The sequence below is a fragment of the Bombus huntii genome, chromosome 1 (assembly GCF_024542735.1).
Source record: "Bombus huntii isolate Logan2020A chromosome 1, iyBomHunt1.1, whole genome shotgun sequence".
In the NCBI taxonomy this organism is placed as follows: Eukaryota; Metazoa; Arthropoda; class Insecta; order Hymenoptera; family Apidae; genus Bombus; species Bombus huntii.
In genome coordinates, this window is record NC_066238.1 from 23,897,249 (window position 1) to 23,913,329 (window position 16,081).

The window sequence follows — 16,081 nt, forward strand, 5'->3', positions numbered from 1 at the left end:
ACCCGATTCTCGAGCGAATCCGCTCGCTGCTCTTGATCTTTCATGGCCTTTCTCTCTCTTTCTGTCTTTCTATCAATACCAACCTCCCTTTTTCTCTCGTTCTCGTTGTCTATCTTTTCTGTCTTCCTTCGGCATTGCATTTCTCTCCTGCTCTCGCAGAGAAAGTATGCGCAATTCAGCAGAGACATTCGTCCAAGTCGCATACCGATGATTTTAAAGATACCTGGCAGTATTTAGTACGAGAGAATCGTGTTTCCCTTACTTGCACTTAAACTATGATTGATAGTTTAATATGATTAATAGTTTTGAGAGAGACAGAGAGAGAGAGAGAGGGAGAGAGAAAATGATACCGTTTATGGATGTATATGATCGTCTGCAATTTTACTTGATTTAATTAGAAAATTGATGACACACAGAAAGACCTATCATAACTGTGATCTTTGTGATTGTTAATAACTAGACTGCGGATTTCTATGTATTTATGGACAAATCTGAGAATGCAAAAACGCACACGATACACATATATTATATGCGAAAATATATAAAATATACAAAGTACAGTGTTTACTATGATATTTATTGGATACAACAAGGGTTTTACGTTCCATTTATTTATGTATGTTTATCAAAATATAAAAGTGTATAAAAATCTGGAGTCTAGTTGTTACAGCTGTATGCGGTAAAGGACATCAATATATACTTTTATATTTTTATGAACATACTTAAATATATACATATATATTGTAATAGAATGTTATGAATGCGAATAATATATTTATACGAATGTTAATATTAGACACAGTAGATAGGAAATTGATTTTTAAGAGCTGCTATAAATTTACATCTTTACGACTCTCTTATGCAATTGAAGCAATATTATCAGTGAAAGTCTACAAGTCACAAAATTCAATTTGCTTGCATAATAATCTAATACAAGTATAATAGAGTCCAGTAATAAAATACGTAAGGTTCTATAATAAACTTTAGAAGTTGTACTTGTGATGTACTGTGTTCTCTTTGATGTTTCATCTTCTTAATCATTCACCTTTACTATTTGAAGATAAAAAATTTAACATATACATTATCATAACGTATCATTTTAACAAATAAGTAAATGATTAGTGTTACGAGACTTGTTAAAATTCTGTTTATATCAAATTCTTCCAACTTTTAAGATTGTAACCAATATGCGATGGACGCTTAAATGTACTAATTATATTACTAATTTAATTTATAATAAAATTACAAGTTTAACTTATAATAAATTTATAATTATTAATATACAGCGTGGTTGGTAACTGGTGGTACAAGCGGAAAGGGGGTGATTCTACGCGAAAAAAGAAGTCGAAAATGTAGAATAAAAATTTTTCGCTTGAGGCTTTGTTTTCGAGAAAATCGACTTTGAATTTTCGCTCGGTACGCGTGCACTTTATCACGTCTCGTTATAACGGATCTCACTGTAGATCGTTGTCTCGATGGAAAAATTAAAAAAAAAATTTTTTTTTTAATTTTTATTCTATATTTTCGACTTCTTTTTTCGAGTAGAATCACCCCCTTTCCGCTTGTGTCACCAGTTACCAACCACCCTGTATAATTATATTATAATTATAATATTATAATAAAATTATAATATATATGTATATAGAAAGTGTTTGCATAATAGAGGCCTATAACCTGAAACGTACAACATCATCTACGTCTTATAACTCGTCAATTTATTAATACGGTATTAAGTGGATATTATGCAAAATTATGCATCGAATGAAGGCTATTTCTCTAACTGATAGAAGAAAGGTTATCATCACGATTAACTCAAGGTGTGATATTTAAAACCGGTAGGTATGTATGTACATCAGCGGATATTGAACTATAATATTTTACTGCTGAGCTGTATAATAGATACTATAATATAAACGTATAACTTGCTAATATCACAAACATATAGCAAGTGTTATCTAATCATTAATTTATTTTAATATTTTATCATTAATACATTTTACATTAGTGCAATTTACGTTGTAGAACAATTATTCCTGTACTTTGACATAATGCGATTTGAAATGTTTCCGAAAATATTTTCTCTTCGGCATGAATATTCATCCTCTGACTGAATTTGTCTTTTTTTTTTTTTTGCTTCAGGTGCAGCTTAGGTCTGCTATCCACTATAATCTTTGTGGCCTTGGCAGTCACAGCGACAGTCCACCATTTTGATATTTCAGGCAAGTAGAAATTCTTAATTAATTCCTTCGAAGTATCAGAATATATATAGACTACGCTTTAAGAACACATTCCTTCAGCTAACCAAAACTATTATAAATTGATAGCTTACAAGGAAATTGCTTATAATAATATTAAAAGAAGATCTGAAAAATAATAAGAATTATAGTTACTAAATTAGCAAAATCAAATTCATATAAAATTAACGATTACTATTAGAAATATTTAACAATTATTAATTTATTTCCTAATTAATATCTGGGATGTTTGTTCGTAGTGTTGAATAATATCGTTTAGACCTTTTATTTACAAAGTTTTGTTTGTCATTCGGGTTAAGCAGAAAGGATAAAACGAAAAGATAAAATTAAATAAAAGTTTCTTTAATTAATAAATATATTAATAATTGAAATATAATAATAGGATCTATTAATCAGGCGCGTTAATAAGACACATTATTATTTTAACTATATCTTAATTGTTTCACGAATCTTCATGAAATATTCATTAACTCTATCACAATCAATACGTTGTCTTTAATAATTTTCTTTATACATTTATCATTCGCGGGTTTAGTGTGCTCAACGTTATTTTCGTCATTGGCCATTGCAAAAGTTCAAAATTGTAAAGTTCAAGGAATCTTTCACCGTGCGTTAACAAAATTAAAATATGCATCGAGAACTCGAAAATCGTGTTTTTTTTTAATAGCCATGTATCTGTTGTGCAACGAAAAAGGCACATGATCGTTGCTGTTACAATTTTGAGGAGAATTGTCAAAGACAATCGTGAGATTTCTCTCACGCCGTAGCAAAAATTCGTTGTTGTTGTTGATCGCGATGATGTTCCATAGTTACATCAGAAAATCGACTCGCGAATAATATCTCGTTAGTATTAAGGAACTCATTAATGTAATCATTAATCATCTTTCATTCGCTGTACGTCGTGTCGCGTAGTAATTCCTTGGCTACACTGGCACATGAAACTATTTAATCACTTGCCTCAGAAAATTTTTATGAACATATTATGTGCAAGTAGATTAACGGAATCATTTTGAAATTTCATTACCACTGTAAGAAGACGTGACTATCGTCATTATATCCATAATTGAAAATGTATATGGCAGGAAAGTTACCTTAAACTCTAAAAGATTATATAAGATATTTATTAAATAATTACCATTACTACAGATATGAATAGTGAGCTTAAACATAACAATTATTACCAAAGATGGTCTCATTATAGTAATAGTAAATAATTGACTGTTCAAATTCTTCGACGCTTTTTATATCTCATAATTTCCATATACATTTTCAGATTCGTTTCACCAGTATAATCATAATAGTCGTGTTTCGTTACATAGGATTCATATATTTAAAAATGTTTTGTATAAATTATTCATAAAATTTTAGATAAGTGAACATATCTTTAATATTGTTAATCTGAGAAACATCGTGTAAATGATTTGCAATTAATCAATAAATAATAGATTTTAAATTTACTAAAGTCGCGCAGTTGTTTCTTGAATTAATAACTTTTCTTAAAATATCCGTATAGATATATAAGTTTTGGAATATTTTCATATCAAGAAAAGAAAGAAATGTAATAAATTGAGAAAACCAGGCACTAGAATCTATTGCAAATTTCTTATATACTTTGTATATCAATTTTGAATATTTATTTCAATTTAATTTATTATCCGTTTGCTTTATTGTATAACGTTTTTTAATACTTTTCTAATTTACTTTTGCCCTCATGGGTTTGTGACGTAAACTGTCACACTTAAAAGCTTAAGTTTTATGCAAAAGTATAAGTAGTATGATTAATTAATTGCGTTATTTTTATTGACACGAAGCTGTCAAATTATATATGTAATAATAAAAAAAACTTGATAACTTTTTATAATGAAATATTTCTTTGCTTATAAGATAGTAAAATACGATTAATTATAATTGACGATGACTTAATCTGGTAAGAAAGATAGAAAATAACAACTATTGCGAAATTATTCTATAAATAAACAGCAATGATTTCTTATGCAAAACTATTCAAATGTATGGAATACATTTTTTGGCCATGACTCAGGCTCTGAAAAATTTGAATGTAAATATTCACTATATACATACGTGCATTTATACACACATACATACACGTATAGACAACATATTATAGGATATTAATATTTTTCTTTATATTAAGCATTGTTATTCATTAATAATAATTTGTGAAATAACTATAGTCTGTAGAATGTGTAAAGCGTTAAGAAGAGGTTTGTTATATATTATACAAATAATATTTTACATAAATAATATTGCATATACTATACATTTTTATACACCATAATATTCCTACAATTCTTCGTTGTAAATTTATAAGAAAAATTATGCTCTATTCACAGATTATGTTTATGGAGTTGATCATGATTTGCAAGCAAGAGCACGCGCAGGAATCGAGGCAGAAAGATTTACTTACCAAACGAACGCTAGGTAAGTTTATCTGTCTCTGTACTGTTTAATATGTTATATGGGATTTATAGTATAAACATATTAATATTTGTTAATAGTACGATATCATATTAATTTCTGGCTAACGATCTTTCTTAAACTGTTTTATTAGTTCATGTACATATCTATATGTCGGGTTTGTCGGGTTGGCGTTAGATTTAGGGGCGCGTAGCGTATCTTCGTTAGGACAAGCCATCGTAGTTGTTCAATGGAGATCATATTTACAATTATATGTACAAGTGTTGATTTAACAGAGTTTGACAATCAAACGTGGTGATTAGACACTCTTGATGTTAAAGACAATGTTCTTAGGTTCAATAACGAATCCACGGTCAACGGGGAAAACTCTTTGTACAATAGAATATATTTTGAAACACAAAGTGACGTTAGCTGTGACGCTCGGTATCTTTCTGACTGACTGACAAGACGATGCGTGCAAACTCTCCAAGGTGATCGCAAGAATAAAAGACTGATACGATCGCATTTGTCAATTGCATATTGACCGGGGATATCGACAAAATTCCAGGCGTCGTTACTAGGCAGACCCGCGTAGAGCCGTCATTGCTCCTGCCCGGGGATTGTTTGTTAATACAGCGTGTGTCCTTCGATATTGGTACTTCTTCTGTTAAGTAAAAACGTTCATCCCGTGACCGTGGCTACGTTCGGCGACCAGTTGTGTCACTTGGAGCCCAAGCCCACTGCCACAAATCTCGTATCACAACACTACTTCTAAGTTCTATTATTTAAGTACATCTATAATAAATAGTTTAGACCAAAATATCGGGGATCTTCCCAAAATTCCAAAAGAAAGGACCAATGTCCTGCTTCTCCGACATATATTTTCTTAAATGTCAATTAACAAGTATATATATACATATACTTTGTATTTAATAAAAGTCTTCGTTTTATGTGCCATTATAATAATTAAGATCACATCGTCTATTACAGTTTGGATTTCCACGATATTTTATAAATATATTCTATAAAATTGTGAAATTTTCGAAATGCGATTAATATAAAAAATATTGGCATTTTTAAACGTATGTACAATAGAATATTCATGTACGATGTTTATCAAGATATTTGACTGAGTTATAGTAAACACTAGCGTCAAATGTAACGTATCATTAAAGAGCAATTAATCACAGTCAGTTGGAATGGTTTATCAAATAATAAGTGTCGAAGAATATCGATTCGTCACTTTCTCGTCATTAATTGTGTAGCAGGACGCACGTTAGTCTTCGTTCAAAGCAACAGGACAGTTCCGATAGATTCAATGCAATTACCTAATTCATTAATGTTTTATTGAATTTTCTATGCCAGAAATATCGAAGGTCCCTTGCTTCATCGAGTTTATAATGAAACTCGTCACAGCTGAGTTAGTGCAATTTGTCGAATAAAAACGTCTGTTTGTACGCGTTACTATGCATCATAAAGCATAAAATATTCTCTTTATTTTTCATTTATTGTTACATAATACTTTGAAAAGTATATAGAAAATGTCACAAATAACGAGATAATGTAAATATTATGTTGTTCCATGTTGATTACTTTTATCCATTAATTTTCGTTCGTTGCAGCTTCTCTAGAAATTTGTTCGTCTTTTAAGTAATATACAAGAAATGTATTCATAGATCTTCAAATATATTTGTAATGAAAAAATAATTTTAATACGCATCGTCTAGATAACAGCTTGTCAATTTCAGATTTTATAAAACTGACTGACTGATTTTGTTAAACTCGTAATTTTGATATAGAACTTTCTCAATTATGTTGAATCTAACTTGTTGGACTTTATTTCTGATTCAGTGAATCTTGTACACTGACTCGAATACGAATCGATTTGATATAATTGTCGATGCTGTTCTCTCAAAGACAAGTGGAGAAGCCGACTTTTCTCTATCATAAATCTGGTGTAGGTAGGTAATTATCTTCAATAGATTTTGGAAAAAAGAAAATTTTCTGTTTATCATTGTTAGACTGCAGATGTTGATGCATTTTAAGTAGAAGATTTGAACATTCAGAAAACACAAGAATTAATGTGCAAGAATATCCAAAGTAAAGCGTTCGTTCTAAAATTTAGCATCTGAAACGAATCTGTACATACTACAATTTCTATTAAAAATATAATCTGCTATATAATCAATATAATCTTAGATTGGTAATCGTAATTCGCTATTGTCCTTTTCCAACAATGTTTCAATGGATGATCAATTTCTCATTTTTCATAATGAATTTCTTCAAAAGTAGGTCATAAACGACCTTGTTCTTTAACAAACACTTCGTTAGTTATGTTCTAACCATTGACTATTTATGTACCGACCACTAACGGTTACGTTTGTGTCATCTCAAGGCAAGTTCGAGCCATCACATTGTAAAGTCAATAATAATAGTCAAATAATATATACTGCAAACTATAAAGACCAGTTCACACCCTAGAGTTAATCTCTCCCGTATGAAACTTATAGCTAGTTACTGTCAATACTTAGGTCAATATTGTCTTAAACCCAGCTGTGTTATTAGGTTGTCCGAAAAGTTTCTTTCGTTTTGTAAGGAAATAATAGACGCACAATGTTTCTTGTTTTATATTAGTTTATCGAGTTATGCGCGAACATAATAATAGAAATAGAACGAAATGGGTCACACCTTCAATAAAATAATTCAATAAAATAATATAAAACAGAAATTGCTGTTCATCTATTATCATCTTACGAAGCGAAAGAAATTTTTCGGACAACCCAATATATTCGTATAATATTAAAATAATATTGAATAATATTATACGAATATTATTTAATATTCTAGTAATAGAAATATTACATCATGCCTATTTCACTGTAACAATTAATATTTATAACATTCTTGTATACACTGAAAACAAACATACATATTTAGAAGCTTATTCAAATTAAACACTTTCTCTTACAGCCAATTTTATTTTGCTATATACGTGTGGTTTAATCCTTTTGATCCTACGCATCGCTTGTCAACGTACATATTAGATATTCGTTAATCTATAAATTTTTATAATTCGAATATGTTCAACGAAATCTATGATCATTCCTTTACGAGTTGTTTTTGCATTATTTCTTCGTAAACTTTATAGAGAGATCACAGACATGTTATCCTTTTAACCTAGCAACTATGAAAAATAAGAGCACTCGATACTTCGATTCCTAATCTCTTGGACGTAAAACTCTTTTGTACTTATGAGTCCACTATTTTTTAATACTTTCCTCCGTTTCTATCGAAAATAAATTATACCTATAATTGCCTATAGTGTACACGATTAGAGGAAATAATCCCAAGTAGAAATTTATTTCATTCTTTAAATATTACAATCAGAACTTTACTTTAGAAATCTCGGACTTTTTTATGCCATACATGTATATGTATATTCTATACATTTAAGTTTAAGTAATATTTGGAAATATATAAATATAAAATAAAATTATAATATAAATATAAAATATAATATACAGGGTGGTTGGTAACTGGTGGTACAAGCGGAAAGGGGGTGATTCTACGTGAAAAAAGAAGTCGAAAATATAGTCGAATCACCCCCTTTCCTCTTGTACCACCAGTTACCAACCACCCTGTATATTTAGAGCCCTAAGATGACTGTATGTATCAATTCTACACTAGATATATGTTTGTAGTAAATATTTCGTAACTTATTTTTAACTAATTATACATGTGGGATAGTGTGGCGTCAGGGAGGGACGTGGCGAGAGGGGTAATTATTTATTAGCGTTGTCAAGATACGTTAACGTTGTCAAAGAGTGTTGTGAGCATTACCAAGGTATGTTAAGGAAAAAACTGAATATGGAAAACACTGTAACGAGAGTTAGGAGAGTCAGAGTTGAATTTATCGTTGTCGTGTGAAGATCGTTGTGTCGTTGTGTCGTAGAAGTAATGAGTAACGAATACGTGAAACGAAGTATTATATTCGACTTCGTGTGAGTGCAAACGATATTGTATAAATCATACTGTTACCTACAAACTAATAATGTAACATTCCTACATATATATATATATATATATATATATATATATATATATATATATATATATACCATAATTAGATATAGTTCATTGAATATCATGTGGATATCATAATTACAAGAAAAGAAAAATTGTAATGTTCAATTACATAATCCTTGCATTAAGATGTAATTGAATATACAATTACATTTTTAAATTAAACCTGAATCAAATATTAAGTATATACAGCATGCATATATATACATGCTATATTGTATAAGTCCAAAAAATGATTTTTTCAGAAATTCTAGCTGGATAGTTCATTCTAAGCGAAAGAAGCAATAGGAAAATTACTTTTCAGTTCTCTTATTGCTTCTTGTACCCTATAGCGAACTATCCAGTTGGCATTTCTGAAAAAATCATTTTTCGAACACTTTTTCGAGTTCGATCGTATACGCAACAGGTTAATAAACCATCATTTAAGCCCTTAATTAAGATCACTCATTTTTCTCAACAAGTAATCTTCGTGTCAGCTAAAACGTCCAAATGTTGCAATAATATAACACATATCAAGTGTGATCGGTTCGTGTTCGTATTTAAGTAAGTCCTGTGCGAGTTTTACGAGCCGTAATAAATCACTCGTGACACTCAAACCGTTCAATCAGTTAACGTAACGTAGGTAATCGCCGTGACTTTCTATTCTGCGAGGAAATGGACGTTTGAATCATCGTGGAGAAGATTTTGAAAAAAAAAAAGAAAAGAGAAGAATGGAAAGAAAAATGATAAGAAAAAAAGGAAACGATTTGCGATTTTTCCATGAGGAATTTATGGTACAACAACAACGAGGAAGTATAATTCATGCGTGAGTCATGTGAGCCATGTAAAATGTCTAACAATAAGAAGTTGCCTGCTGATGCATGTGCATGGTTATAAATCAAATCGCTTTCGCACAGTAAAGGATTGCGTGTTATGTACGTACAAATTGCTCCGCGGGAACGATATCTGAAGCTGTATCGGACGTATGCCAGTATTATCAATTAGAGGAACTACAGTTCCCTGCGAACAAAGAATAATCGAAAGAATGAGATCTGCTTCTTAATTCGTATTTTCCTTCTGTCTGTACACCAAGAGGGAGACTTTTTAGAAGAGAAGAATCATCGTGAGATCGTTAAATTTAAGTTATTTTAATAATTTACTAAATCAAAGGATTCTCCGTTTCACTTTCTTATGAAAAACGATACGAGCAGTAAGATTATTTCAATTTTTAGAAATTCATAATTTTTATACACATATTCAAACATTCTTTATACTTATTTTTACGAACTATGTACTGAATGTGCTAAAAATGGAGATTATTCGTTATTAGATCATGTTTATGGAAATTTTAATTTTTATAAATACAACGTAAGAAAGGGAAAGTAAATTGAGATTTATTTCGTTTTTCAAATACTATAAGGGATAATTGAAATATTTTGTATATTATGTGCATTGTCTATGCTTCTCCACATTTTAATTTTCCACAGATACATAAATATGCATAGAATATTCATTATGAAATAATAAGTCGAAAAGTAGAGAATAAAGTTTTTATGTGTACTCTAATTTTCACTACTACTACATTTTCCTCCTAATTTCATATCTTATATTTTATTTGTCTATTATTCATTTTTTATTTATTGTTCTTATTTATCATCAGCTACGTTGAATGATTTTGTAAATGTAAAAGATAGTAAGCTTCGTATTATTAATTTAGGAATGCTATTGCATATAGAATTGTGTTCTTCATTTTAATTTTTTCACCTGATATTCAAATATTCTGAAGGTTCTTCAGCTATGAATAGTTTAGGCTAAATAGCAAAGTATTATAGATGTTGCAATCATCCGACAAGCCAAATATATCAAATAGAATAAGTTAATTGAAAGGATATTGAACCTCGTATTCTATTTAATAACGGATTTTTGACGAATAATTTTGTATTTGATGAAAATTTCGGCAATCGTAAGCTGAGTTTATTGAGCGTCGCGCGTGAATTGCGATAAAATAGGCTGATTTCTAGTGGATCTTACACAAGCGAAACTTATACAAAATTAAATTGTGCGAGGTGTGTATAGAATTCTATGATCAAATTCAAACATAAACGCACACATACATATTTCTACGAGCTTTTTCATCCAAAAGAGCCACAGAAACCGAAAGGAACAGCGCAAAAAAACGACCCTGTCGGTCGGAGTTAAAGCAACCGTAGCGACTTTCTATCGGTAGCAAGAAAAACCGACCTTGCAACAACAATTTGCGGAGAAAGAAACGATGAGCCTAACGGATTTCTCGGTCAGCCAGGAAGGAAGCCCTGCGACGACGATCGCGGTCTTTGCGTTTCACATCGGTGCAACATCGACGCGGCGGCCACCGATTGATTTTTAATTGATTTATAATTATGGAAGATTTGTATAATTATTACAGAGTATCTCAGCGATCGTGACAAGACTGACAATAAGATGACGAAACGGATCGAAAGTATAGAATAAAGTGTTTTCGTACAACACATCGTTTTCGAAAAGATCGAATCTCGAAATTTGTCTTGAATTTGGCTAATTACAGATTGGACAGAAGTAAATAATTGACAGGAGGTTATTCTGCATGTGAAAATAAGTCGATAACGTGGAATAAAATTTTCCCGTTATACGCCTCCATCACGAGAAAAATAAATTTAGAAATTCTTTGACTAGATATATTCAAACCTTATTTTGTTGAAGATGAAGTCTCAAACGGAAAAATATTGTTCCACATTTTTTACTTATCTTTTGCATGCAGAATAATCATCTGCTGATTGTTTGCTCGTACGTAGTCGGTAATTAGCCAAGTTTAAGTTCAATTTTCCAGCTCAATTTTCTCGAAAACGAAGCGTCATACGAAAAGATTTTATTCTACGTTTTTAACTGTATTTTATATTGTTTTGTCACTCGCCGACTGTATCGCAATTGCTGGGATTTATATATTACAGTGTAAAGAGATAGACGTGCAATCGATGAAGACGTTAATTATTTGGTCAATGTGAAAATTACCAAGAAAACTTCAAGAATCTCTATTTTGTTATGTAATTCACCATTTTAAGCTTCGCGAAATTAACGGACACTAGAAGGAAAAACAGAAGTATCTTCGTTAAATTTTCACGATCTTTTTCCATTGCAAAAATTATTCCTCTATAAAATGTATGGCATCTAAAACAGTTCAGTGTAAATATCAGCTTCTATCCGAAGAAGGAATATCGACCGAAAAGTGGTAGTCTTTGAAACAATACAAATTGATAACATCATCGTATTTTCATAATTTTTGTGAGTAGACTGCGAATGTTTACGCACGTATAAAAAGTTTCAATGCATCGAATTAAAGGATTATTTGTAACATTTTGAGGAGGAAAGAAATCTCTACATAGGCTCTATTGCTTCAACAGACAAATCACTGCAGACGTCGATGAATGTATATCATTCTTTTTTAATATTTTTCAACTATCCATTGTGCATTCTAGGCATTTTTCCAAATAAAACCACGTAGAAAAATATTTCTCCAATGTTCGTCACAGAAAGTAAGAATCGTGAAACTTCTCCTGTATCAAATGTACACGAAGATCAAATTTCGTTTCGATCAAATAAACATCCAGAGTCTACCCAGAAATAGATTACGTTCTATTAAAGGGGGGGGGGGGGGGGGGGGCTAAGGTTAATTCGTACAAAATAAAGCATGCTTTTGTGAATTAGTTGTGACGAAACAGTTAAAATCTCTTTATTAAAACCAATAGTACACTAAAGTATGACATTCGAAGAATATTGTATAAAATTTTCACGGAGAAATATTAAAAAATACGGCAATGGCAGCAATTATTCGGACGTGTCCCAGAAAAAGGGTAGAATTGCGGTGCCCCTGATAACTTGGTGCTGAATCATTCGAAATCAAAAAATCAAAGTTCATTCGTTAGGTAACAGTTTTCCCCAGGTAACGCTGGGAGAGTTTTTCGAAATTTCAATTTTTCACTTTTTTGGATAAATTAGCCGATTTTGCGAAAATTTGCGGCTAATTGTCTCTTCAAAGTGATCTAAAAAAGTGAGAAATTGAAATTTCAAAAAACCCTCCCAGCGTTACCTGGGGAAAACTGTTACCTAACGAATGAACTTTGATTTTTTGATTTCAGATGATCCAGCAGCAAGTTATGAGCAATTCTACTTTCTCTACTACTAACGTGCCTTATTTTTGTACGAATTAACCTTAGCCCCCTCTTAAGGATCCTTAGAAATATAGAGACTTCAAGGCAAACCGACGATCGGGGAATAAGATATAATAAAATAACGAAAAGCACGACTTATTCCTACTGACATATTCGTTTGCAAACAGCGTGCGATGTGGCGCGTGTCGATGCGCGGCCAGCCACCTTCCTGTGGCCGAGGAAAGGCGATAGTACCGGTAATGATCGGACGAGAAACCTTCCTCGTGGCTGAAATGCCGCCACGGAAGGACGCGCCGGCAACCGACACTCCTTTTCTCGGCCATGAAAGTAAAAGTTCGCTCGTGGCAGAGTTACCGCGAGAAAAAGCAAGAAAATAGAGCAAGAAGGATGGAGGCCGGACTGGCCGACCTACTGGAAAGCCTCGTCACGTCCGTTTATTGCTCTTCTGTTCCTTCGACACTTCCTTTTTGTTCGCAGTGCCCTTTTATGCTTGTTTTGCGAAGCTACTTCGTTTGTTCGTTCTCTGTTTGTTGAATTTGGACGTGTTGTGGGAAGAAGAGAAATAAGGTACGCGAATTGAATTTTGAAGGCAGTAGAACAATGGTATTTTCGAACGTCTTGTATCTTTCGTTTCTTTTTTAATCTCGTTGACGGAGCTTTTTAGTTTGTAATTGTGGCTGATTCGCGATTCGTGCATTATGTTATTAATTTATATTAGGATTAATTGTAGGAAAGTTGGGAATGAGAATTAGAGGTACTGTTAACGACTCTTGATTCTTTACGATAGTAAATTAGCTATATGTTAATAACATTGTTAATGGGAAGAAATTGAATTAGGATTCGATATATAATAAATTTAGCACTCACAATCACGTCTATTTATTCCTGTCAGAACTCATTGTAAAGAGCATTACACATTGGCGTACTTTGACTGAGATCTAGTTTTATCGTTAGAGAGACCTCGTTTTAGAATATAATTTTTCACTTGAGAATTACTGGTATTGTATGAGCTTCTGAATTCCACCAGTTTGATTTCTATGACCATTTTATAAATATTATAAAAATCACATGACATTTGGAAGTTACGGTGTACATTTTATATCTTTTATTACAATATGTTTCGTTGTAACAAAATGTTCACAAAATTATAAAAATTATAAACTTGACAAGTGTTGTTTAATAATCTGACATCATTGTCTGTTAATATAAAAGTGAAGAAATTCAATTGAAAGCTACTACTCTCTTCAAAACTTGCTCTTGTACAAAGTTGATATCTGGAAACTATTTTGATTTTTATTAGATACTGAATGTGAGTAAAAATATTAAGCGAGAAAAGAATTGAACGAGACAATACTTTGTACTGTACAATTACGTACAATTACTGCGACTTATTCGAAAAGTCTTATTGTAGCGTTCAACAAAATGAGATAATCGTATTTTCTCATATCACGATTCAGCGATATAAATTATGGACCAAGGTAAATATTGCGTATAAAACGTCATATACAATCAATATACGAAACACTTCACTTTAACTAATATAAACTCTCTAAAAGGCCTCGATACAATAAATCTCTTTAAATTGCAACAACGAAACTGTCCGTATGGGATACATGTTCCATAATACACAGTATCGTAAATCACAAGAAACATCACTAATTGCAGAAAAACCATTAATCTTTCCACTGTTACCCAAGATTAAACGCCATTTAAAACCACGAGCAAGTAAACAAAAAATTTTGGACGTACAGCCCTGTTTACCAACGTAAATCCACATTCTTAAACTGAATCATTATTTTCATATTATCGTCGCATTATCGAATGCTTAAAAACTGAAGACAAACACATTTTTGCGTCTACGAGCAAATAATCGTTGGCCAGAGTCATATGAAACGAAATTTGCTGCAAACTTTCCGAAAACTCGAATATTGCTCAAGTTTTGGCGTAATTCAACGTTCCTCTGCAGAACGCTGGCAAATATACAGTTACTTCCCAAAGTATTCGGTAACAGTTGTAAAATTTGATTACAATTCCTGTTATAAAAACAGTACTTCGATTCTTTATGCCAGTGGAAGCGCCACAACGTAACAGAAAACTCGACTTAATGTCGTTAAGAAAGACAAAGTGACTGAGTTTTTGTAAAAAAAAAAAGAACTTTTCGGGGATGTCCTATATAGTAATTTGTAGTCGATTGAAACATTTTTATTCGAAACATTTTTGTGTCAGATTAACGGCAATGCCTGAAAAATCGTGAAAAATCGACAGTTTGGTACACCCTATCAAGAAATCTGATTTACTGTATTATAAGTCATTGTAACATGGTATACATGTTATTTCCGTTTCACCGTTAAATTTAATTCATAAAATTCGAAAAAGAACAATTTCAAAATAATAATAATAATTCCAGTCGAAAAACTGATATGGGTTGTTCCAGTTACGTGAATTATTCTGTACAACGAATCTGTCTAAATTTTATCATAAAATAATTCAACGTGATTAATTTCAATTTCAACGAATATTTCAAAGAAATATATAATTTTGAAATACAATCAACGACGTTTCACAAAAGGAGAGTTGAGAGTTAAACAAATACTTTCATAATTACCTAGATATATAGCTATACACATAATTCCATTTCTGCGAGTAACTGTAGCAGCCAAGTCGAGTTTCGCAACTGTGTCGCGACATAATTCGCGATTTAACTGTAATTGCGATTCACTTTCCGCATCGGGCAATTCACCTTCTCCAATTCGGCGAAAGGTATCACGAGGTTGAACGGTAATTACGTTTTGCGGTTTCAGGATATGTGCTGCAACGTTCCGGCCGTTTCGTCAGGCTGATGTGCTTTTAATCTGCCGTTTTAATTCGGCCGATGCTTTACAGTTTTCTCTGCGAATACCTAGCTTCCTTGGAAACGACGTTGCGCAATCACCCGCGAAAATTAAACGACTATCCAGCACGAAAGGGATGGAGAGAATATTGTACCGTAGATAGGAAGTTTGTAGTGATGGGTTGATGAAAAGGAGAATCTCTTTTGGTCACAACTGCATGCGTCTATACATACTATATATATATCGGAGATGTAGGACATCGGTCCTTTCTTTTGGAATTTTGGGAAGATCCCCGATACTTTGGTCTAAACTATTTATTGTAGCTGTACTT

General features: G+C 31.9%; 1 protein-coding gene across 1 annotated transcript in view; it reads left to right on the forward strand.

The window, feature by feature from the left end:
- Nucleotides 1-16,081, forward strand: part of LOC126866389 (uncharacterized) — a 73,195-nt gene that overhangs the window by 36,683 nt on the left and 20,431 nt on the right. Inside the window, exons 2-3 of the mRNA XM_050619914.1 lie at nucleotides 2,140-2,219; nucleotides 4,610-4,697. Of these exons, the coding sequence (XP_050475871.1) occupies nucleotides 2,140-2,219; nucleotides 4,610-4,697 (168 nt within the window). The remainder of the gene's footprint in view (nucleotides 1-2,139; nucleotides 2,220-4,609; nucleotides 4,698-16,081) is intronic.